This window comes from Somniosus microcephalus, unplaced genomic scaffold (genome assembly GCF_052327205.1).
Source record: "Somniosus microcephalus isolate GS21.2 unplaced genomic scaffold, FLI_Smic_1.0 scaffold153, whole genome shotgun sequence".
Lineage (NCBI taxonomy): Eukaryota > Metazoa > Chordata > Chondrichthyes > Squaliformes > Somniosidae > Somniosus > Somniosus microcephalus.
This window is the reverse complement of record NW_028225340.1, coordinates 212,135-236,293: the sequence shown is the minus strand read 5'-3', so window position 1 is coordinate 236,293 and position 24,159 is coordinate 212,135. Positions and strand designations below refer to the sequence as shown.

The window sequence follows — 24,159 nt, the reverse complement described above, 5'->3', positions numbered from 1 at the left end:
GGCATTGTGCATAGGTGCCCGCATAGCCACATGCATGCAGTCAATGGCGCCCTGCACCATGGGGAAGCCCGCGATCCTGCCAAATCCGACTGCACGCTGCTCCTGCCTCTGTCGGGTCATGGGGAAGGAGATGAATTGGTGTCTCCTCGCGTAAAGTGCATCGGTGACCTGCCGGATGCAGCGATGCGCGGCGAACTGGGAGATGTTCGCTATGTCCGCAGCAGCGGCTTGGAACGAGCCGCTTGCATAAAAGCTGAGAGCCACCGTGAACATCACTTCCACAGAGATGTCCTGCACATGAGCTGTGGCCGCAAATCTGCGTGAAGCAGCTGGCAGATCTCTGCAACCACCTCCCTCCTGAAGCGCAGCCTCTTCACACAATGCGCCGCAGTCATGGTGAGATAGGACACCTGCTGCCGGTATTGCCTGACTGGGTAAGGCCTACGTTGGCGACGCCTGATGGCCCCTCTGCGTCTAGGCATGGCTGGCCCTCACAGCATCTGCGATCCCTTCGCACAAAATGCTGCAACTGAGGGTTGGCACCCCATACAGCCCCCATTATAAAGTTCCAAACAGCCAAATCACAAGGATGCAAATGTCAAAGCACTGGCTAGAAGCCAAAAATACCTCTCCTAAGTTGTCCGAAATCAGAAATCTCTGTGCCTTGCTCTCTGTCCAGAAATCCAAACCAGTCAAGTCATTGCAGCGAAATGGCTGGCCTTTATGGGTGAGTGGATGTGCCCTTTAATTAGCGCTCCCCGAATCCCACAGGGCCTCTGTTGAGTTCCACTTCACAGTTCTTAACAGCACCACGCCCACATTGGGTGGGCGCCACTGAATTTCCGGTTTGGGGTGCACAAACAGCGTTGCACACCCAAATGATGTCATAAGATGCGCGCGCAGCTGAGCGGGAGCTAGCACTTTGCGCCGGCGCTAAATCTCAACTGAATTTCGGCGTAGGCGCAGATCCACCGGCGCCCGGTCGCTAAGTGGCTAGCGCCGGAAATATACCCTTTTCTGGCGCTAACGGCTGGTGCAAACAACTGAATTTCTAGGCCAGTGTATCTAATGCACTGTGACATCCGGTCCCAGAGGGGGAAAGGACAGTGCATCTAACGTATTGTGTCACCTGGTCCCAGAGGGGGAAAGGACAGTGTATCTAACATATTGTGTCACCTGGTCCCAGAGGGGGAAAGGACAGTGTATCTAACATATTGTGTCACCCGGTCCCAGAGGGGGAAGGGACAGTGTATCTTACGCACTGTGACACCTGGTCCCAGAGGGGAAAAGGACAGTGCATCTAACGCACTGACACCCGTCCCAGAGGGGGAAAGGACAGTGTATCTAACGGACTGTGACACCCGGTCCCAGAGGGGGAAAGGACAGTGTATCTAACACACTGACACCCTGTCCCAGAGGGGGAAAGGACAGTGTATATAACGCACTGTGAAACCCACGCCCAGAGGGGGAAAGGACAGTGTATCTAACGCACTGTGACACCCGGTCCCAGAGGGGGAAAGGACAGTGTATCTAACGCACCGTGACACCCGGTCCCAGAGGGGGAAAGGACAGTGTATCTAACGCACTGTCACACCCGGTCCCAGAGGGGGAAAGGACAGTGTATCTAACGCACTGTGACACCCGGACCCAGAGGGGGAAAGGACAGTGTATCTAACGCACTGACACCCGGACCCAGAGGGGGAAAGGACAGTGTATCTAACGCACTGTGACACCAGGTCCCAGAGGGGAAAAGGACAGTGTATCTAACGCACTGTGAAACCCGCTCCCAGAGGGGAAAGGACAGTGTATCTAACACACTGACACCCGGTCCCAGAGGGGGAAAGGACAGTGTATCTAACGCACCGTGACACCCGGTCCCAGAGGGGGAAAGGACAGTGTATCTAACGCACCGTGACACCCGGTCCCAGAGGGGGAAAGGACAGTGTGTCTAACGCACTGTGACACCCGGTCCCAGAGGGGGAAAGGACAGTGTATCTAACGCACCGTGAAACCCGGTCCCAGAGGGGGAAAGGACAGTGTATCTAATACACTGTGACACCCTGTCCCAGAGGGGGAAAGGACAGTGTATCTAACACACTGTGACACGCGGTCCCAGAGGGGGAAAGGATAGTGTATCTAATGCACTGTGAAACCCGCTCCCAGAGGGGGAAAGGACAGTGTATCTAACGCACTGTGAAACCCGCTCCCAGAGGGGAAAGGACAGTGTATCTAACACACTGTGACACCCGGTCCCAGAATGGGAAAGGACAGTATCTAACGCACTGTTACACCTGGTCCCAGAGGGGGAAAGGACAGTGTATCTAATGCAGTGTGACACCCAGTCCCAGAGGCAGAAAGGACAGTGTATCTAATGGACTGTGACACCTGGTCCCAGAGGGGGAAAGGACAGTGTATCTAATGCACTGACACACCCATTCCCAGAGGGGGAAAGGACAGTGTATCTAACACACTGTGACACCCAGTCCCAGAGAGAGATAGGACAGTGTATCTAACGCACTGTGACACCCAGTCCCAGAGGGGGAAAGAACAGTGTATCTAACGCACTGACATCTGACATTTAATTTACTTCTCTCCCTCTTTCCGCTGACAGAAATGGACGAGGATTTCAGAGACTCCCTCGAGGATTACCTGAGCTCTGTTCTGCAAATTCTGCCGAACATTACTCGGAGGGATACCAATGGTGGCAAACTGACCTGCTCGGAGTTCTCCCATCATATTGAGGTAAAGAGTCAGTAACTGCAAATAGACAGTTTTTCGAAACCTGTGGTTTGTGCCCCTTTGTGTGTATGTATGCGAGTGAGTGTGTTTCACAGTGAGAGGGGAGAGACACTATTACAGTGAGAGGGGAGAGACACTGTATCACAGTGAGAGGGGAGAGGCACTGTTGTAATGATATCAGCAAATAGAGATGGTATTTGCCTGTTCGATTATGATGCCTTAATAGCATGTTTGCAGGTATTGATTACTTATGCCTGACAGCAGAGGGCATGTGACCGAGTGAAGCAAGTCAGTGAGTTTAGTTTCAGTTTCGTTCTAGATGCACCACAAGCATCGTGTCTCCTGTAAAAGCTGTATAAAAGAGTTGAGCAAGCTTTAGATTAAAAGTCATTCTCTTTCATAAATGTCTCGTCATTGAACCCACAAAGAAATCAATACAACTGTATCAGTGAGAGAGAGAGAGGCACCGTCTCACAGTGAGGGGAGAGAGAGAGAGAGAGAGAGAGAGAGAGGGGCACCGTCTCACAGTGAGAGGTGAGAGAGAGAGAGAGACCGTCTCGCAGCGAGAGGGGAGAGAGAGAGAGGCCGTCTCGCAGCAAGAGGGGAGAGAGAGAGAGGCCGTCTCGCAGCGAGAGGGGAGAGAGAGAGAGGCCGTCTCGCAGCGAGAGGGGAGAGAGAGAGAGGCCGTCTCGCAGCGAGAGGGGAGAGAGAGAGAGAGGCCGTCTCGCAGCGAGAGGGGAGAGAGAGAGAGAGAGAGGCCGTCTCGCAGCGAGAGGGGAGAGAGAGAGAGAGAGGCCGTCTCGCAGCGAGAGGGGAGAGAGAGAGAGAGGCCGTCTCGCAGCGAGAGGGGAGAGAGAGAGAGAGGCCGTCTCGCAGCGAGAGGGGAGAGAGAGAGAGAGGCCGTCTCGCAGCGAGAGGGGAGAGAGAGAGAGAGGCCGTCTCGCAGCGAGAGGGGAGAGAGAGAGAGAGGCCGTCTCGCAGCGAGAGGGGAGAGAGAGAGAGAGAGGCCGTCTCGCAGCGAGAGGGGAGAGAGAGAGAGAGGCCGTCTCGCAGCGAGAGGGGAGAGAGAGAGAGGCCGTCTCGCAGCGAGAGGGGAGAGAGAGAGAGAGGCCGTCTCGCAGCGAGAGGGGAGAGAGAGAGAGAGGCCGTCTCGCAGCGAGAGGGGAGAGAGAGAGAGAGGCCGTCTCGCAGCGAGAGGGGAGAGAGAGAGAGAGGCCGTCTCGCAGCGAGAGGGGAGAGAGAGAGAGAGAGGCCGTCTCGCAGCGAGAGGGGAGAGAGAGAGAGAGGCCGTCTCGCAGCGAGAGGGGAGAGAGAGAGAGGCCGTCTCGCAGCGAGAGGGGAGAGAGAGAGAGAGGCCGTCTCGCAGCGAGAGGGGAGAGAGAGAGAGAGGCCGTCTCGCAGCGAGAGGGGAGAGAGAGAGAGAGGCCGTCTCGCAGCGAGAGGGGAGAGAGAGAGAGAGAGGCCGTCTCGCAGCGAGAGGGGAGAGAGAGAGAGAGGCCGTCTCGCAGCGAGAGGGGAGAGAGAGAGAGAGGCCGTCTCGCAGCGAGAGGGGAGAGAGAGAGAGAGGCCGTCTCGCAGCGAGAGGGGAGAGAGAGAGAGAGGCCGTCTCGCAGCGAGAGGGGAGAGAGAGAGAGAGGCCGTCTCGCAGCGAGAGGGGAGAGAGAGAGAGAGGCCGTCTCGCAGCGAGAGGGGAGAGAGAGAGAGAGAGGCCGTCTCGCAGCGAGAGGGGAGAGAGAGAGAGAGAGGCCGTCTCGCAGCGAGAGGGGAGAGAGAGAGAGAGAGGCCGTCTCGCAGCGAGAGGGGAGAGAGAGAGAGAGAGGCCGTCTCGCAGCGAGAGGGGAGAGAGAGAGAGAGAGAGAGAGAGGCCGTCTCGCAGCGAGAGGGGAGAGAGAGAGAGAGAGGCCGTCTCACAGCGAGAGGGGAGAGAGAGAGAGAGGCCGTCTCGCAGCGAGAGGGGAGAGAGAGAGAGAGGCCGTCTCGCAGCGAGAGGGGAGAGAGAGAGAGAGGCCGTCTCGCAGCGAGAGGGGAGAGAGAGAGAGAGGCCGTCTCGCAGCGAGAGGGGAGAGAGAGAGAGAGAGGCCGTCTCGCAGCGAGAGGGGAGAGAGAGAGAGAGGCCGTCTCGCAGCGAGAGGGGAGAGAGAGAGAGGCCGTCTCGCAGCGAGAGGGGAGAGAGAGAGAGAGGCCGTCTCGCAGCGAGAGGGGAGAGAGAGAGAGGCCGTCTCGCAGCGAGAGGGGAGAGAGAGAGAGAGGCCGTCTCGCAGCGAGAGGGGAGAGACACCGTCTCACAGAGAGAGGGGAGAGACACTATCACAGTGAGAGGGGAGAGAGACACTATCATAGTGAGAGGGGAGAGAGACACTATCATAGTGAGAGGAGGGAGACACTATCACAGTGAGAGGGGAGAGAGACACTATCACAGTGAGAGGGGAGAGAGACACTATCACAGTGAGAGGGGAGAGAGACACTATCACAGTGAGAGGGGAGAGAGACACTATCACAGTGAGAGGGGAGAGAGACACTATCACAGTGAGAGGGGAGAGAGACACTATCACAGTGAGAGGGGAGAGAGACACTATCACAGTGAGAGGGGAGAGAGACACTATCACAGTGAGAGGGGAGAGAGACACTATCACAGTGAGAGGGGAGAGAGACACTATCACAGTGAGAGGGGAGAGAGACACTATCACAGTGAGAGGGGAGAGAGACACTATCACAGTGAGAGGGGAGAGAGACACTATCACAGTGAGAGGGGAGAGAGACACTATCACAGTGAGAGGGGAGAGAGACACTATCACAGTGAGAGGGGAGAGAGACACTATCACAGTGAGAGGGGAGAGAGACACTATCACAGTGAGAGGGGAGAGAGACACTATCACAGTGAGAGGGGAGAGAGACACTATCACAGTGAGAGGGGAGAGAGACACTATCACAGTGAGAGGGGAGAGAGACACTATCACAGTGAGAGGGGAGAGAGACACTATCACAGTGAGAGGGGAGAGAGACACTATCACAGTGAGAGGGGAGAGAGACACTATCACAGTGAGAGGGGAGAGAGACACTATCACAGTGAGAGGGGAGAGAGACACTATCACAGAGAGAGGGGAGAGACACTATCAGTGAGAGGAGAGACACTGTCTCAGTGAGAGCGGAGAGAGACACAGTTTATCAGTGAAAGGGGAGAGACACTATCACAGTGAGGGGGAAGAAACACTATCACAGCGAATGGAGAGTCACTATCACAGTGAGTGCGGAGAGAGAATGCATCTCAGTGAGAGGAGAGAGACACTTTATCACTCTGAGATGGGAGAGACATTGCATCACAGTGAGAGGGGAGGGATATCATATCACAGAGAGAGGAGAGACACACAGTATCACTTCAGCCTTTTCCGCTTTTTAAAAAGCAGTTTTCCCTCTCCAGCGTCTCCCTGGCTAATGTCTACATCTGTCTGCTTGCAGTTCTTCACCGACACCATCAAGAAGAATTCGGCTGACATTGCAACGCCAGTCCAGGTGAGTCATCTGCTCAGCCTTAAATTAATTAAACAGAAGTGTAGGTGAGCAGCAAGAGAGCAGAACTGAGAGATGCCAGTCACTGTACAGATATCTCCCTCAGAGCGGGGGTCTGAGCAACACCAGTCAGTGTACAGATATTTCCCTCAGAGACGGGGTCTGAGAGAAACCAGTCAGTGTACAGATATCTCCCTGAGAGAGGGGACTGAGACACCAGTCAGTGTACAGATATCTCCCTGAGAGAGGGGACTGAGACACCAGTCTGTGTACAGATATCTCCCTGAGAGAGAGGGACTGAGAGACACCAGTCAGTGTACAGATATCTCCCTGAGAGAGAGGGACTGAGAGACACCAGTCAGTGTACAGACATCTCCCTGAGAGAGAGGGACTGAGAGACACCAGTCAGTGTACAGATATCTCCCTGAGAGAGAGGGACTGAGAGACACCAGTCAGTGTACAGACATCTCCCTGAGAGAGAGGGACTGAGAGACACCAGTCAGTGTACAGATATCTCCCTGAGAGAGGGGACTGAGTGACACCAGTCAGTGTACAGATATCTCCCTGAGAGAGAGGGACTGAGAGACACCAATCAGTGTACAGATATCTCCCTGAGGGCGAGGGACTGAGAGACACCAGTCAGTGTACAGATATCTCCCTGAGAGAGAGGGACTCAGAGACACCAGTCAGTGTACAGATATCTCCCTGAGAGAGAGGGACTGAGAGACACCAGTCAGTGTACAGATATCTCCCTGAGAGAGGGACTGAGAGACACCAGTCTGTGTACAGATATCTCCCTGAGAAAGGAAGATAGGAGCAGGAGTCGGCCATTCGGCCCCTCGAGCCTGCTCCGCCATTCAATGAGATCATGGCTGATCATCCAAATTCAGTATCTTGTCCCTGCCTTCTCCCCATATCCCTTTAGCCTTAAGAAATATATCTAACTCCTTGAATATATTTAATGAATTGGCCTCTGCTGCCTTCTGTGGTAGAGAATTCCACAGGTTCACCACTCTCTGGGTGAGGAAATTCCTCCTCATCTCTGTCCTAAATGGCTTACCCCTTATCCTTAGACTGTGTCCAGTGGTTCTGGACTCCTCTGCCATCAGGAACATCCTCCCTGCATCTAGTTTGTCTAGTCCTGTTAGAAATTTATAAGTTTAAATAAGATCCCCTCATTCTTCTAAACTTTAGTGAATATATGCCTAATCGACACAATCTCTCCTCAAAAGTCATTCCTGCCATCCCAGGTATCAGTCTGGTGAATCTTCGCTGCACTCCCTCCATGGCAAGAACATTCTTCCTCAGATAAGGCAACCAAAACTGCACACAATACTCAAGGTGTGGTCTCACCAAGGCCCTGTACAACTGCAGCAAGACATCCTGGTTTCTGTACTGGAATCCTCTCGCTACAAAGGCCAACATACCATTTGCCTTCTTAACCGCCTGCTGCACCTGCATGCTTTCCATCAGTGACTGGTGCACAAGGACACCCAGGCCTCGTTGCACTTCCCATTTTCCCAATCTATTGCCATTCAGATAATAATCTGTCTTCCTGTTTTTGCCAACAAAGTGGATAACCTTGCATTTATCCACATTATACTGCACCTGCCATGCATCAGCCCAATCACCCAAACCATACTGGAGTTTCTCTGCATCCTCCTCACAGCACACACGCCCACCCAGCTTTGTGTATATATATATATATATATATATATATATATATAGTGAATAGCTGGGGTCCTAGCACCCCCAATCCCATGTGCTTTGACTTTGCACGCCAGTCTCTTATGCAGGACCTAATCGAAAGCCTTCTGAAAGTCCAAATACACCAAATCCACTGGCTCTCCCTTATCTATTCTACCAGTTACATCCTCAATAAATTCCAGTAGATTAGTCAAGCATGATTTACCTTTTGTAAATCCATGTTGACTTTGTCTGGTCCTGTCACTGTTTTCCAAGTGCTCTGCTATTACATCTTTTACAATGGACTCTAGCATTTTCCCCCACTACCGATGACAGGCTTACCAGTCTATCATTCCCCACTTTCTCACTACCACCTTTTTTATATAGTGGGGTGACATTAGCTACCCTCCACTCCATGGGAACTGTTCCAGAGTCTATAGAATTTTGGAAGATGACCAGCAATGCATCTACAATTTCTAGGGCCACTTCTTTACATACCCTAGGATGTAGATTATCAGGCCCTGGGGAATCACATCAATTTCCCTAACAATACAGATTTCATTCAATTCCTCCATCTCATTAGACCCTATGTTCCCAAACATCTCTAGGAGGTTATTTGTGTCCTCCTTTTTGAAGACAGAACCAAAGTATGTATTTAATTGTTCTACCATTTCTCTTCACATATCTATAGAAGCTTTTACAGTCAGTTTTTATGTTCCCTGCAAGCTTACTCTCATTCTATTTACCCCCCTCTTAATTAATCCCTTTGTCCTCCTTTGCTGAATCCTAAACTGCTCCCAGTCCTCTGGTTTGCTGCTTTTTCTGGCCAAATTACCTGTCCTCTCCTTGGATCTTATGCTATTCCTAATTTTCCATGTTAGCCACAGTTGAGTCACCTTTTTTGTTTTATTTTTATGCCAAACAGGGATGAACAAATTCTGTAGTTTAATCATGCGATCTTTAAATGTTTGCCATTATCTATCCACCGTCAACCCTTTAAGTAACACTCCCCAATCCATCCTAGCCAACTCACATTTCATACCATCGTAGTTTCCTTTATTTAAATTCAGGACCCTCATCTCTGAGTCAACTACTTCACTCTCCATCTTAATAAAGAATTCTATCATATTATGATCGCTCCTCCCCAAGGGGGCTCGCACAACAAAATTGCTATTTAATCATTTCTTATTACATAATACAGTCTAATTTGCCTGATCTCTAGTTGGTTCCTCAACATATTGATCCAGGAAACCATCCCGTATACACTCTAGGAATTCCTCCTCCACAGTATTGTTATTAACTTGTTTAACCCAATCTATATGTAGATTGAAGTCACCCATGATAACTGCTGTGCCCTTTTTGCACGCATCTCTAATTTCCCATTTAATTCCATCCCCAAAATCCCCATTACTGTTTGGGGGTCTGTATACAACTCCCACTAATATTTTCTGCCCCTTGGTATTTCTCAGCTCCACCTATACAGATTCCACATCATCAGAGCTAATATCCTTCCTTACTATTGTGTTAATCTCCTCTTTAACCTGCAATGCTACCCCACCTCCTTTTCCTTTTTTGCTGTCCTTCCTGAATATTGAATACCCCTGGATGTGGAATTACCAGCCTTGGTCACACTGGAGCCATGTCTCCGTAATCCCAATTACATCATATCCATTTACATCTATTTGCGCAGCTAATTCATCCACCTTATGAATGCTCTTTGGATTAATAAACAAATCCTTCAGGCTTGTTTTTTTAAAACTCTTCGACTTTTAGAATTATTATTTCCTGTGGCCCTGTTTGATTTACACCCTTGATTTCTCTGCCTTCCACTTTTGCTTTTCACCTTCCTGTCTTTTGTTTCTATCCTTGCTTCCCTTTCCGCTCTCTCCTTGCACAGGTTCCCAACCCCCTGCCATTTTAGTTTAAACGCTCCCCAAGAACACTAGCAAACACTCCCCCTAGGACATCAGTCCCGGTTCTGCCCAGGGGACTGAAAGACACCAGACAGTGTACAGAGATGTCGCTGAGGGAGAGAGGCTGAGAGACTCCAGTCAGTGTACAGATATGTAACAGAGGGTGAAGGACTGAGACACCAGTCAGTGTACAGATATCTCCCTGAGAGAGAGAGCGACTGAGAGACACCAGTCAATGTACAGATATCTCCCTGAGAGAGGGACTGAGAGACACCAGTCAGTGTACAGATATCTCCCTGAGAGAGAGGGACTGAGAGACACCAGTCAGTGTACAGATATCTCCCTGAGAGAGAGGGACTGAGAGACACCAGTCAGTGTATAGATATCTCCCTGAGAGAGGGACTGAGAGACACCAGTCAGTGTACAGATATCTCCCTGAGAGAGAGGGACTGAGAGACACCAGTCAGTGTACAGATATCTCCCTGAGAGAGGGACTGAGAGACACCAGTCAGTGTACAGATATCTCCCTGAGAGAGAGAGGGACTGAGAGACACCAGTCAGTGTACAGATATCTCCCTGAGAGAGGGACTGAGAGACACCAGTCAGTGTACAGATATCTCCCTGAGAGAGGGACTGAGTGACACCAGTCAGTGTACAGATATCTCCCTGAGAGAGGGACTGAGAGACACCAGTCAGTGTACAGATATCTCCCTGAGAGAGAGGGACTGAGAGACACCAGTCAGTGTACAGATATCGCCCCGAGAGAGAGGGACTGAGAGACACCAGTCAGTGTACAGATATCTCCCTGAGAGAGGGACTGAGAGACACCAGTCAGTGTACAGATATCTCCCTGAGAGAGAGGGACTGAGAGACACCAGTCAGTGTACAGATATCGCCCCGAGAGAGAGGGACTGAGAGACACCAGTCAGTGTACAGATATCTCCCTGAGAGAGGGACTGAGAGACACCAGTCAGTGTACAGATATCTCCCTGAGAGAGAGGGACTGAGAGACACCAGTCAGTGTACAGATATCGCCCCGAGAGAGAGGGACTGAGAGACACCAGTCAGTGTACAGATATCTCCCTGAGAGAGAGGGACTGAGAGACACCAGTCAGTGTACAGATATCACCCTGAGTGAGAGGGGACTGAGAGACACCAGTCAGTGTACAGATATCTCCCTGAGAGAGAGGGACAGAGAGACACCAGTCAGTGTACAGATATCTCCCTGAGAGAGAGGGACTGAGAGACACCAGTCAGTGTACAGATATCTCCCTGAGAGAGAGGGACAGAGAGACACCAGTCAGTGTACAGATATCTCCCTGAGAGAGAGGGACAGAGAGACACCAGTCAGTGTACAGATATCTCCCTGAGAGAGAGGGACTGAGAGACACCAGTCAGTGTACAGATATCTCCCTGAGAGAGGGGACTGAGAGACACCAGTCAGTGTACAGATATCTCCCTGAGAGAGGGACTGAGAGACACCAGTCAGTGTACAGATATCTCCCTGAGAGAGGGGACTGAGAGACACCAGTCAGTGTACAGATATCTCCCTGAGAGAGGGACTGAGAGACACCAGTCAGTGTACAGATATCTCCCTGAGGGAGAGGGACTGAGAGACACCAGTCAGTGTACAGATATCTCCCTGAGGGAGAGGGACTGAGAGACACCAGTCAGTGTACAGATATCTCCCTGAGAGAGAGGGACTGAGAGACACCAGTCAGTGTACAGATATCTCCCTGAGAGAGAGGGACTGAGAGACACCAGTCAGTGTACAGATATCATCCTGAGAGAGAGGGACAGAGAGACACCAGTCAGTGTACAGATATCTCCCTGAGAGAGAGGGACTGAGAGACACCAGCCAGTGTACAGATATCTCCCTGAGAGAGAGGGACTGAGAGACACCAGTCAGTATACAGATATCTCCCTGAGAGAGAGGGACTGAGAGACACCAGTCAGTGTACAGATATCTCCCTGAGAGAGAGGGACTGAGAGACACCAGTCAGTGTACAGATATCTCCCTGAGAGAGAGGGACTGAGAGACACCAGTCAGTGTACAGATATCTCCCTGAGAGAGAGAGGGACTGAGAGACACCAGTCAGTGTACAGATATCTCCCTGAGAGAGAGAGGGACTGAGAGACACCAGTCAGTGTACAGATATCTCCCTGAGAGAGAGAGGGACTGAGAGACACCAGTCAGTGTACAGATATCTCCCTGAGAGAGAGGGGACTGAGAGACACCAGTCAGTGTACAGATATCTCCCTGAGAGAGAGAGGGACTGAGAGACACCAGTCAGTGTACAGATATCTCCCTGAGAGAGTGGGACTGAGAGACACCAGTCAGTGTACAGATATCTCTCTGAGAGAGAGGGACTGAGAGACACCAGTCAGTGTACAGATATCTCCCTGAGAGAGAGGGACTGAGAGACACCAGTCAGTGTACAGATATCTCCCTGAGAGAGAGGGACTGAGAGACACCAGTCAGTGTACAGATATCTCCCTGCGGGAGAGGGGACTGAGAGACACCAGTCAGTGTACAGATATCTCCCTGAGAGAGAGGGGACTGAGAGACACCAGTCAGTGTACAGATATCTCCCTGAGAGAGAGGGACTGAGAGACACCAGTCAGTGTACAGATATCTCCCTGAGAGAGAGAGGGACTGAGAGACACCAGTCAGTGTACAGATATCTCCCTGAGAGAGAGGGACTGAGAGACACCAGTCAGTGTACAGATATCTCCCTGAGAGAGAGGGACTGAGAGACACCAGTGAGTGTACAGATATCTCCCTGAGAGAGAGGGACTGAGAGACACCAGTCAGTGTACAGATATCTCCCTGAGAGAGAAGGGACTGAGAGACACCAGTCAGTGTACAGATATCTCCCTGAGAGAGAGGGACTGAGAGACACCAGTCAGTGTACAGATATCTCCCTGAGAGAGAGGGACTGAGAGACACCAGTGAGTGTACAGATATCTCCCTGAGAGAGAGGGACTGAGAGACACCAGTCAGTGTACAGATATCTCCCTGAGAGAGAGGGACTGAGAGACACCAGTCAGTGTACAGATATCTCCCTGAGAGAGAGGGACTGAGAGACACCAGTCAGTGTACAGATATCTCCTTGAGGCAGAGAAACTGAGAGGCACCAGTCAGTGTACAGATATCTCCCTGAGAGGGAGGGACTGAGAGGCACCAGTCAGTGTAAAGGTGTCTCCCTGAGGGAGAGGGGACTGAGAGACATCAGGCAGTGTACAGATATCTCACAATGGGAGAGGGGAACTGAGAGACCCCAGTGTGTGTGCAGATACAGCCCAGAGAGGGGACTGAGAGACACCAGGCAGTATACAGTGTGATCAACCACCCGCTAGATCGAAGGGTGTGTTGAAGCAGGAAGGGGAAGAACACAAGTACAGTCACAAGATTGGTCAATGAAAAACAGCAGTTGCTGTGTTTTATTTTTAGACAACCGGGAAGAAAGGTTCACGTCTGGCAAACTCCAAACATATGACTTTCAAACAAAGAAATGAAGAACAAAATCATCACCCGCCCCGGGTGGTTAGGAAGGCAGTCCTTAAATTATTGCTTTTGGAGAAAATTAAGCCAGGGTTACTTTACCATTGGATCTTTCTCAGCCGGTCCAGGGATCATATCAGGCTCTCAGAATTAAACAATATTCCACCCGGGTTCAACAGCAGACCTCCCTGTGGCAGCTGCAAGCTGGTCCTGAACAACTGTCTTGGCCTTCTCCTCAGGCCCTGGCCCAGAATGGAGGCACGAGTTTGCCTTTTGAACTCGTGAGCTAATGGGTAGATTTGCCTCAGGTGTGTTGGAGGTGGGTGTGGCCTTCATCTGAATTGGAGTGAGAGGGGGACTTTCGTCCGGCCGGATTGCCTCCCTCTCTTCCGCGGCCATGTTCGCGGCCGGGTGGCCCTGGAGATGGAGCACGCGGTGTCCGCCGGCGAGCTCGAGCTCTTTCGTGACCGGTGGGCGCCGCGGGGACTGGAGTGCGTAATCGATTTAAGAGGCCAAATTTTAATTTGATTAATCGGGTCATTTAAAGGGTTTATTTGTTTAAGGGTTTATTTTTGGGTTTATAAAAAAGAGAGGGGGACTTTGTCTCCATCTGGTGGCCACATACAGTCCATCCACCACAAACTGCCCCCATAGCTCACAACTGATATCTTCCTGAGAGAAAGGAACTGAGAAACATCAGTCAGTGTACAGAATACTCCCTGAGAGAGAGGGTCTGCGAGACAACAGTCAGTGTACAGATATCTCCCTGAGAGAGAGGGACTGAGAGACACCAGCCAGTGTACAGATATCTCCCTGAGAGAGAGGGACTGAGAGACACCAGTCAGTGTACAGATATCTCCCTGAGAGAGAGGGACTGAGAGACACCAGTCAGTGTACAGATATCTCCCTGAGAGAGAGGGATTGAGCGACACCAGTCAGTGTACAGATATCTCCCTGAGAGAGAGGGTCTGAGAGACACCAGTCAGTGTACAGATATCTCCCTGAGAGAGAGGGGACTGAGAGACGCCAGTCAGTGAACAGATATCTCCCTGAGAGAGAGGGACTGAGAGACACCAGTCAGTGTACAGATATCTCACTGAGAGAGAGGGACTGAGAGACACCAGTCAGTGTACAGATATCTCCCTGAGGCAGAGGGACTAAGAGACACCAGTCAGAGTACAGATATCTCCCTGAGAGAGAGTGACTGAGAGACGCCAGTCAGTGAACAGATATCTCCCTGAGAGAGAGGGACTGAGAGACACCAGTCAGTGTACAGATATCTCCCTGAGGCAGAGGGACTAAGAGACACCAGTCAGAGTACAGATATCTCCCTGAGAGAGAGTGACTGAGAGACACCAGTCGGTGTACAGATATCTCCCTGAGAGAGAGGGACTGAGAGACACCAGTCAGTGTACAGATATCTCCCTGAGAGAGAGGGACTGAGAGACACCAGTCAGTGTACAGATATCTCCCTGAGGGAGAGGGACTGAGAGACACCAGTCAGTGTACAGATATCTCCCTGAGAGAGAGGGACTGAGAGACACCAGTCAGTGTACAGATATCTCCCTGAGAGAGAGAGGGACTGAGAGACTGCAGTCAGTGTACAGATATCTCCCTGAGAGTGAGGGACTGAGAGACACCAGTCAGAGTACAGATATCTCCCTGAGGGAGAGGGACTGAGAGACACCAGTCAGTGTACAGATATCTCCCTGAGAGTGAGGGACTGAGAGACACCAGTCAGTATACAGATGTCTCCCTGAGAGAGAGGGACTGAGAGACACCAGTCAGAATACAGATATCTCTGTGAGTGCGAGGGACTAAGAGACACCAGTCAGTGTACAGATATCACCTTCAGAGAGAGAGGGACTGAGAGACACCAGTCAGTGTATAGATATGTCCCCGAGAGAGAGGGGATTGAGAGATAGCAATCAGTGTACAGATATCTCCCTGAGAGAGAGCGACTGAGAGACACCAGTCAGTGTACAGATATCTCCCTGAGGCAGAGGGTTTAAGAGACACCAGTCAGAGTACAGATATCTCTGTGAGAGAGAGGGACTGAGAGACACCAGTCAGTGTACAGATATCTCCCTGAGAGAGAGGGGACTGAGAGACACCAGTCAGTGTACAGATATCTCCCTGAGAGAGAGGGACTGAGAGACACCAGTCAGTGTACAGATATTTCCCTGAGAGAGAGGGACTGAGGGACACCAGTCAGTGTACAGATAGCTCCCTGAGGGAGTGGGACTGAGAGACACCAGTCAGTGTACTAATATCTCCCACAGATAGAGGGACTGAGAGATTCAAGTCAGTGCACTAATGGCCCAGAAATTCGAGTCGGGGGTTTGCCGCGCGTGTAAGCCCCGGATCTGCACTTACCCGACGCGCCGGCCGTTCAGCTTCAGGGACGCCTTGAATTGCTGTTTTAAAATGTTGACTCCTGGGCAGCGTCTGATGTCACGCCGCCCAGGAGTGCAGCCAGCGCGAAGCCTGTAGTGCACTGTGCAACTGAGACACGCCCCTTGACGTCTCAGTTTAACAGGACACGCCCCCAATGTTTCTGCCAAGCTGCTAAGCATTTTTACATGCAAAGCAGCAGTTTAAATAGGTTTTTGGAAGTTTTTTGAAGCTTTTGGTAACTTTTATAAACTTTTAAAAACGTTTACATTATTTTGAAAAATCTGAAGTAGTTTTAAACAGAATTAAAGCAATTTAAAACTTTTAAAAGCCCTAAAAGAATTTTTTAAATTCCATTTATTTATTTAGCAATGTCGTCGTCATACGTGTCTTCACACTGTTCCCTTTGGGGAACTGTATGAAGTGGTGGAAGGATTTATGGCCATGATTAACGCTCATTCTGTGACCGTAACCATCTTTGAACCAGCCATTAGGGCGGTTAGTCCTATCATAGAGTCATAGAGTCATAGAGTTTTACAGCACAGAAAGAGGCCCTTCAGCCCATCGTGTCTGCGCCGCCCATCCCTCCCTGTCCAGTCTAATCCCATTTTCCAGCATTTGGTCCATAGCCTTGTATGCAATGGCATTTCAAGTGCTCATCCAAATGCTTCTTGAATGTTGTGAGGGTTCCTGCCTCTACCACCCTTTCAGGCAGTGAGTTCCAGCTTCCAACCACCCTCTGGGTGAAAAAGTTCCTCCTCAAATCCCCCCTAAATCTCCTGCCCCTTACCCTGAATCTGTGCCCCCTTGTTATTGACCCCCCTACTAAGGGGAAAAGTTCCTCTTTATCTACCCTATCTATGCCCCTCATCATTTTGTACACCTCAATCAGGTCCCCCCTCAGCCTTCTTTGCTCCAAGGAAAACAACCCCAGCCTGTCCAGTCTCTCTTCATAGCTGAGGCGCTCTATCCCAGGTAACATCCTGGTGAATCTTCTCTGCACCCTCTCCAAAGCAATCACATCCTTCCTACAGTGAGGTGACCAGAACTGTACACAGTACTCCAGCTGTGGCCTCACCAGCGTTTTGTACAGCTCCATCATAACCTCCCTGCTCTTATATTCTATGCCTCTGCTAATGAAGGCAAGTATCCCATAAGCCTTTTTAACCACCTTATCTACCTGTTCCGCTGCCTTCAGGGATCTATGTACATGTACACCAAGGTCCCTCTGACCCTCTGTACTTCCTAGGGTCCTACCACTCATTGTGTATTCCCTTGCCTTATTTGTCCGCCCAAAATGCATCACCTCGCACTTTTCCGGGTTAAATTCCATTTGCCACTTTTCCGCCCATCTGACCAACCCGTTAATATTGTCCTGTAGCCTGAGGCTTTCCTCCTCGCAATTTACCACCCCACCAATTTTCGTGTCATCCGCGAACTTACTGATCATACCTTTTACATTCTCATCCAAATCATTAATGTAGATCACAAACAGCAAGGGACCCAGCACCGATCCCTGAGGTACCCCACTGGACACAGGCTTCCAGTCACAAAAGCAACCTTCGACCATCACCCTCTGCCTCCTGCCACTCAGCCAGTTTAGGATCCAACACGCCAAGGCCCCCTGGATCCCATGGGCTCTTACCTTCTTGACCAGTCTCCTATGGCGGGAGGGTTTTACGGGCTCCCACAAGCTATACAAGGAGGGGGGGCCACCCACACCCACGGACGCAAATATCCCACTGGATGTCAACCCAGAATTTAGAGCCGGAGCTCCGACTCCACTTGCCGGGACTGTTATGGAGCAGGGTTCGAAACCCTACCCTGATCTGGCCCAGCGGCGGGGATCCTACCGCTATGCCAAAGGCCCAATCCGATTAGCAATGTGAAATGGCTGGAATGAGCACAATTCACGGCATTAAAAGAACTCACAATTGAACTGATGATGACCTCAACAATCTCCTCAAGGAGGTGGAGGCGCAGCGCCTGCTCATCATTGGTAATGAGAAGTCAAAGGCGCCGCATAAAGGGCAGATGACAGCTTGGGCTTTCAAGTGGCAGCATAGGGCTCCAGTCACGGGGAGGGAAAAGGCGCAGGAAACGTATGGGTGTCACCTTTTGTGCGGAGTGGGCCTTTTGCGTAGCAGTGAGCATCCCCGCCGCTGGGCCAGAAGGAGTAGGGTTTCGAACCCCACTCCAGACAGTCCCGGCAAGTGGAGTCAGAGCTCCAACTATAAATTCTGGGTGGACATCCAGCGGGATACTTGCGTCCGTGGGTGTGGGTGCCCCCCCCCTCAGATGGGTTGTGGGAGCCTGTAAAACCCTCACGCCATAGGACTAACCACCCTAATGGCTGGTTCAAAGATGGTTACGGTCACGGAATGAGCGTTAATCACGGCCATAAATCCTTCCACCACTTCATACAGTTCCCGAAAGGGAACAGTGTGAGGATACGTACGACGATGACCTCTTGCGCAATGCTCCTCCTTGGACCCTCAGTCGCAGATGCGAGGGGGCACATCGTGCAATTGTTAAATTTTTCATTTAATTGACATGTAAAATGTTGGCCCAGTAATTCCCTTCCAAATGCGCGAGTACGGTCGGGGTACTTACGCGTCTGGCCGGAGGAAATGCCGGTTTTCAGCATGCACAGCACATGCGGGGAAAACCGGCATTTCCTGTCCTCTGAACGAAGGGGTTCAGAGGCAGAACGCGTGCGCAGTAAAATTCACCACTTTCATTCATGCTTTCAGTGAGGTCAAGTCCTTACAACTTACACATGAAAAAAGCATGGGTACCGTTGCTCCAGAGGCTGCGGAGGAAGATATTTCTTATTGTGGAGCTTCTGAAAGTATGTATGTCTGTGTATATTCCTTTGCGTGTTATGTATATATTCCTTTACTTATGTGTATGAATGTATTATTTAATTATGACTTTCAGAGAAAGTAACTTATTGAAAAATCATAATTAAAAACATACATTCATACACATAAGTAAAAGAATATAAAACATACATACATATACGTAAAGGAATATATGCGGACATACATACATAATTACTTATTACTGATGAAAAGTTTCTTTCTTAAAAGTGCTGGAAATGTTACATTACTCATTTTAGAACGCTCATTTTCACATTCAATTCACACAGCCACAATTGCTCCTTCTACCTACCGTTCTGAAAACACGTTTAAAAAAAAAATTTAAACTTTAAAACTTACTTAAAATTTCTTAAAATAACTTCCCTCCCCTTCCCAAACAAAAATATTGCCTTTCAGAAGCTCCACGATAAAATATATCTTCCTCCGCAGCCTTGGAACAACTTTACACATGCTTTTTTCAAGTGTAACTTGTAAGGACTTACCCTCACTGAATCCATGAATGAAATCGACGAAGTTCACTGCGCAAGCACTGCCTGTGCAGTCGCACGTGCTGTGCCTATGAACCCCTTCGTTCCGAGGACTGAAAATGCCGGCGTTCCCCGCATGCACTGTGCATGCTGAACGCCGGCATTTCCAACGGCCAGATGCGTGAGTACCCCGACCGTACTCACGCATTTGGTCACGAATTTCTGGCCCAATATCTCCCAGAGAGAGAGGAAATGACAGAAACCAGTCAGAGTACCAATATCTCCCTGAGAGAGAGGTACTGAGAGACACCAGTCAGTGTCCAGATATCTCCCTGAGAGAGAGGGACTGAGAGACACCAGTCAGTGTAATGATATCTGACTGAGTGAGCGAGGGGACTGAGAGACATCAGTCTGTGTCAGATATGTTCCTGAGGGAGAGGGACTGAGAGACACCAGTCAGTGTACAGATATCTCCCTGAGGGAGAGGGACTGAGAGACACCAGTCAGTGTACTAATATCTCCCACAGATAGAGGGACTGAGAGATTCAAGTCAGTGCACTAATATCTCCCAGGGAGAGAGGAAATGAGAGAAACCAGTCAGTGTACCAATATCTCCCTGAGAGAGAGGGACTGAGAGACACCAGTCAGTGTACAGAAATCTCCCTGAGACAGAGGGGACTGTGAGACATCAGTCAGTTTACAGATATCTCCCTGGGAGGGAGCGACTGAGATACACCAGTCAGCTTAGAGATATCTTGCTGAGAGTGAGGAACTGAGAGACACCAGTCACTGTGCAGATATCTCCCTGAGAGAGAGAGACTGAGAGACACCAGTCAGTGTACAGATATCTCCCTGAGAGAGAGGGACTGAGAGACACCAGTCAGTGTACAGATATCTCCCTGGGAGAGAGAGTCTGAGAGTCATCAGTCAGTGTACTAAAATCTCCCAGAGAGAGAGGGAATGAGAGACGCCAGTCAGTGTAATAATTTCACACTGAGCAGAATTCTGTAAAAGTATCCTCCGGACTCAAAGCAAAACCGTAAACAATGCATGCAGGGCAGAACTAGGCCAATATCCATTAATAATCACTATCCAAAAAAGAGCCACCAAATTTTGGAAACACCTAGAAATGAGCAACCCCCAATGCTATCATTACGAAGCCCTGAAATGCCAAGAGAGGACCATAAAGAAGAATACCCTCAGTCAACTAGTCCTGGGACTCAGTGAAGTAACTACTAACACTACTAACAATTACCAGCCCCAGGACAGTGACAGCGTAACACAAAGAATTCGACCCAACACAATCGTCGCTAAGCAAAAGGAAAAATATCTGTCATATTGGGCAGAAACAACAAAAACCCAAAGCAAACTCAATTGCTACTTGGCCCTAAACAGACAATACAACATGGCTGATTACCTGACCATGGTAAAGGATAGCAAACTGAGAAAAACCTTGACAATGTACAGACTTAGTGAACATAGCCTGGCGATCGAAAAAGGTAGACACAGGCAGACCCGCCTACCACGAGAGGACAGGATATGCTCTCACCGCAGCCAGGGAGTGGTGGAGACAGAGATGCACTTCCACACAGCTTGTAGAAAATATCAGGGCATAAGGGAGAATTTCTAACCAAAATTCACAAAAATATGCCGTGAATTCAGAAATTTGAATGACGACCAAAAACTCCCATACCTGCTAGGGGAAAAGAGAAATTGTGTAACCTTAGCGGCACACTATGTTACAGCTTGCCATAAACAGAGGGACAACCACTAAATATAAGAAAAAGCGTATATAGAAATTATATGAATGTATATTTATGCACTCAGGGAGATATCTGTTTATACACTGTATGGATAGATCTGTATTTTTGTGTACAACCATGAATGTTTTTCGATGCTTTGGCAACATAAGATGTACCTTGTCATGCCAATAAAGCGATTTGAATTAAATTGAATTGACTGAGAGACACCAGTAAGTTTAAAGTTGTCTCACTGAGGTAGAGGGGCCTGAGACACACCAGTTAATGTACAGCTATCTAACAGAGAGAGGGGTTTGAGAGACGCCAGTCAGTGTACAGATATCTCGCTGAGGGAGAGGGACTGAGAGACACCAGTCAGTGTACAGATATCTCCCTGAGACAGAGGGGACTGAGAGACACCAGTCAGTGTACAGATATCTCCCTGAGAGAGGGGGATTGAGAGACACCAGTCAGTGTACAGATATGTCCCTGAGAGCTAGGGCTGAGAGATACCAGTCAGTGTACAGATATCTCCCTGAGAGAGGGACTGAGAGACACCAGTCAGTGTACAGATATCTCCCTGAGAGAGGGACTGAGAGACACCAGTCAGTGTACAGATATCTCCCGGATGGAGAGGACTGAGAGACACCAGTCAGTGTACAGATATCCCCTGAGAGAGAGGGACTGAGAGACACCAGTCTGTGTACAGATATCTCCCTGAGAGAGAGGGACTGAGAGTCACCAGTCAGTGTACAGATATCTCCCTGAGAGAGAGGGCACTGAGAGACACCAGGCAGTGTACAGATATCTCTATGAGAGAGAGGGGACTGAGAGACACCAGTCAGTGTACAGATATCACCCTGAGAGAGAGGGACTGAGAGACACCAGTCAGTGTTCAGATATCTCCCTGAGAGAGAGGGACTGAGAGACACCAGTCAGTGTACAGATATCTCCCTGAGAGAGAGCGACTGAGAGGCACCAGTCAGTGTACAGATATCTCCCGGATGGAGAGGACTGAGAGACACCAGTCTGTGTACAGATATCTCCTGGAGAGAGAGGGACTGAGAGACACCAGTCAGTGTACAGATATCCCCTGAGGGAGAGGGACTGAGAGACACCAGTCAGTGTACAGATATCTCCCTGAGAGAGAGGGGACTGAGAGACACCAGTCAGTGTACAGATATCTCTATGAGAGAGAGGGGACTGAGAGACACCAGTCAGTGTACAGATATCACCCTGAGAGAGAGGGACTGAGAGACACCAGTCAGTGTTCAGATATCTCCCTGAGAGAGAGGGACTGAGAGACACCAGTCAGTGTACAGGTATCTCCCTGAGAGAGAGGACTGAGAGACACCAGTCAGTGTACAGATATCTCACTGAGAGAGAGGGACTGAGAGACACCAGTCAGTGTACAGATATCTCCCTGAGAGAGCGGACTGAGAGACACCAGTCAGTGTACAGATATCTCCCTGAGAGAGAGGGACTGAGAGACACCAGTCAGCGTGGAGATACCTCCCTGAGGGAGAGGGACTGAGAGACACCAGTCAGTGTACAGATATCACCCTGAGGGTGAGGGACTGAGAGACACCAGTCAGTGTACAGATATCTCCCTGAGAGAGAGGGGACTGAGAGACACCAGTCAGTGTCGAGATATCTCCCTGAGAGAGAGGGACTGAGAGACACCAGTCAGTGTACAGATATCTCCCTGAGAGAGAGGGACTGAGAGACACCAGTCAGTGTACAGATATCTCCCTGAGAGAGAGGGGACTGAGAGACACCAGTCAGTGTACAGATATCTCACTGAGGGAGAGGGACTGAGAGACACCAGTCAGTGTACAGATATCTCCCTGAGAGAGAGGGACTGAGAGACACCAGTCAGTGTACAGATATCTCCTGGAGAGAGAGGGACTGAGAGACACCAGTCAGTGTACAGATATCTCCTGGAGAGAGAGAGGACTGAGAGACACCAGTCAGTGTACAGATATCTCCCTGTGAGAGAGGGACTGAGAGACACCTGTCAATGTATAGATATCTCCTGGAGAGAGAGGGGACTGAGAGACACCAGTCAGTGTACAGATATCTCCCTGAGAGAGAGGGACTGAGAGACACCAGTCAATGTATAGATATCTCCTGGAGAGAGAGGGACTGAGAGACACCAGTCAGTGTACAGATATCTCCCTGAGAGAGAGGGACTGAGAGACACCAGTCAATGTATAGATATCTCCTGGAGAGAGAGGGACTGAGAGACACCAGTCAGTGTACAGATATCTCCCTGAGAGAGAGGGACTGAGAGACACCAGTCAGTGTACAGATATCTCCTGGAGAGAGAGAGGACTGAGAGACACCAGTCAGTGTACAGATATCTCCCTGAGAGAGAGGGACTGAGAGACACCAGTCAGTGTACAGATATCTCCCTGAGAGAGAGGGGACTGAGAGACACCAGTCAGTGCACAGATATCTCCCTGAGAGAGAGGGACTGAGAGACACCAGTCAATGTATAGATATCTCCTGGAGAGAGAGAGGACTGAGAGACACCAGTCAGTGTACAGATATCTCCCTGAGAGAGAGGGACTGAGAGACACCTGTCAATGTATAGATATCTCCTGGAGAGAGAGAGGACTGAGAGACACCAGTCAGTGTACAGATATCTCCCTGAGAGAGAGGGACTGAGAGACACCTGTCAATGTATAGATATCTCCTGGAGAGAGAGGGACTGAGAGACACCAGTCAGTGTACAGATATCTCCCCGAGAGAGAGGGACTGAGAGACACCAGTCAGTGTACAGATATCTCCCTGAGAGAGAGGGACTGAGAGACACCTGTCAATGTATAGATATCTCCCTGAGAGAGAGGGACTGAGAGACACCAGTCAGTGTACAGATATCTCCCTGAGAGAGAGGGACTGAGAGACACCAGACAGTGTACAGATATCTCCCTGAGAGAGAGGGGACTGAGAGACACCATTCAGTGTACAGATATCTCCCGGATGGAGAGGACTGAGAGACACCAGTCAGTGTACAGATATCCCCTGAGAGAGAGGGACTGAGAGACACCAGTCTGTGTACAGATATCTCCCTGAGAGAGAGGGACTGAGAGTCACCAGTCAGTGTACAGATATCTCCCTGAGAGAGAGGGCACTGAGAGACACCAGGCAGTGTACAGATATCTCTATGAGAGAGAGGGGACTGAGAGACACCAGTCAGTGTACAGATATCACCCTGAGAGAGAGGGACTGAGAGACACCAGTCAGTGTTCAGATATCTCCCTGAGAGAGAGGGACTGAGAGACACCAGTCAGTGTACAGATATCTCCCTGAGAGAGAGCGACT

General features: G+C 50.1%; 1 protein-coding gene across 1 annotated transcript in view; it reads left to right on the top strand.

Annotated features, from left to right (window-relative positions):
* Positions 1-24,159, top strand: part of LOC147082183 (RING finger protein 112-like) — a 531,383-nt gene that overhangs the window by 382,932 nt on the left and 124,292 nt on the right. The window contains exons 10-11 of the mRNA XM_085980420.1: positions 2,612-2,742; positions 6,196-6,249. Coding sequence (XP_085836546.1) covers positions 2,612-2,742; positions 6,196-6,249 — 185 coding nt within the window. The remainder of the gene's footprint in view (positions 1-2,611; positions 2,743-6,195; positions 6,250-24,159) is intronic.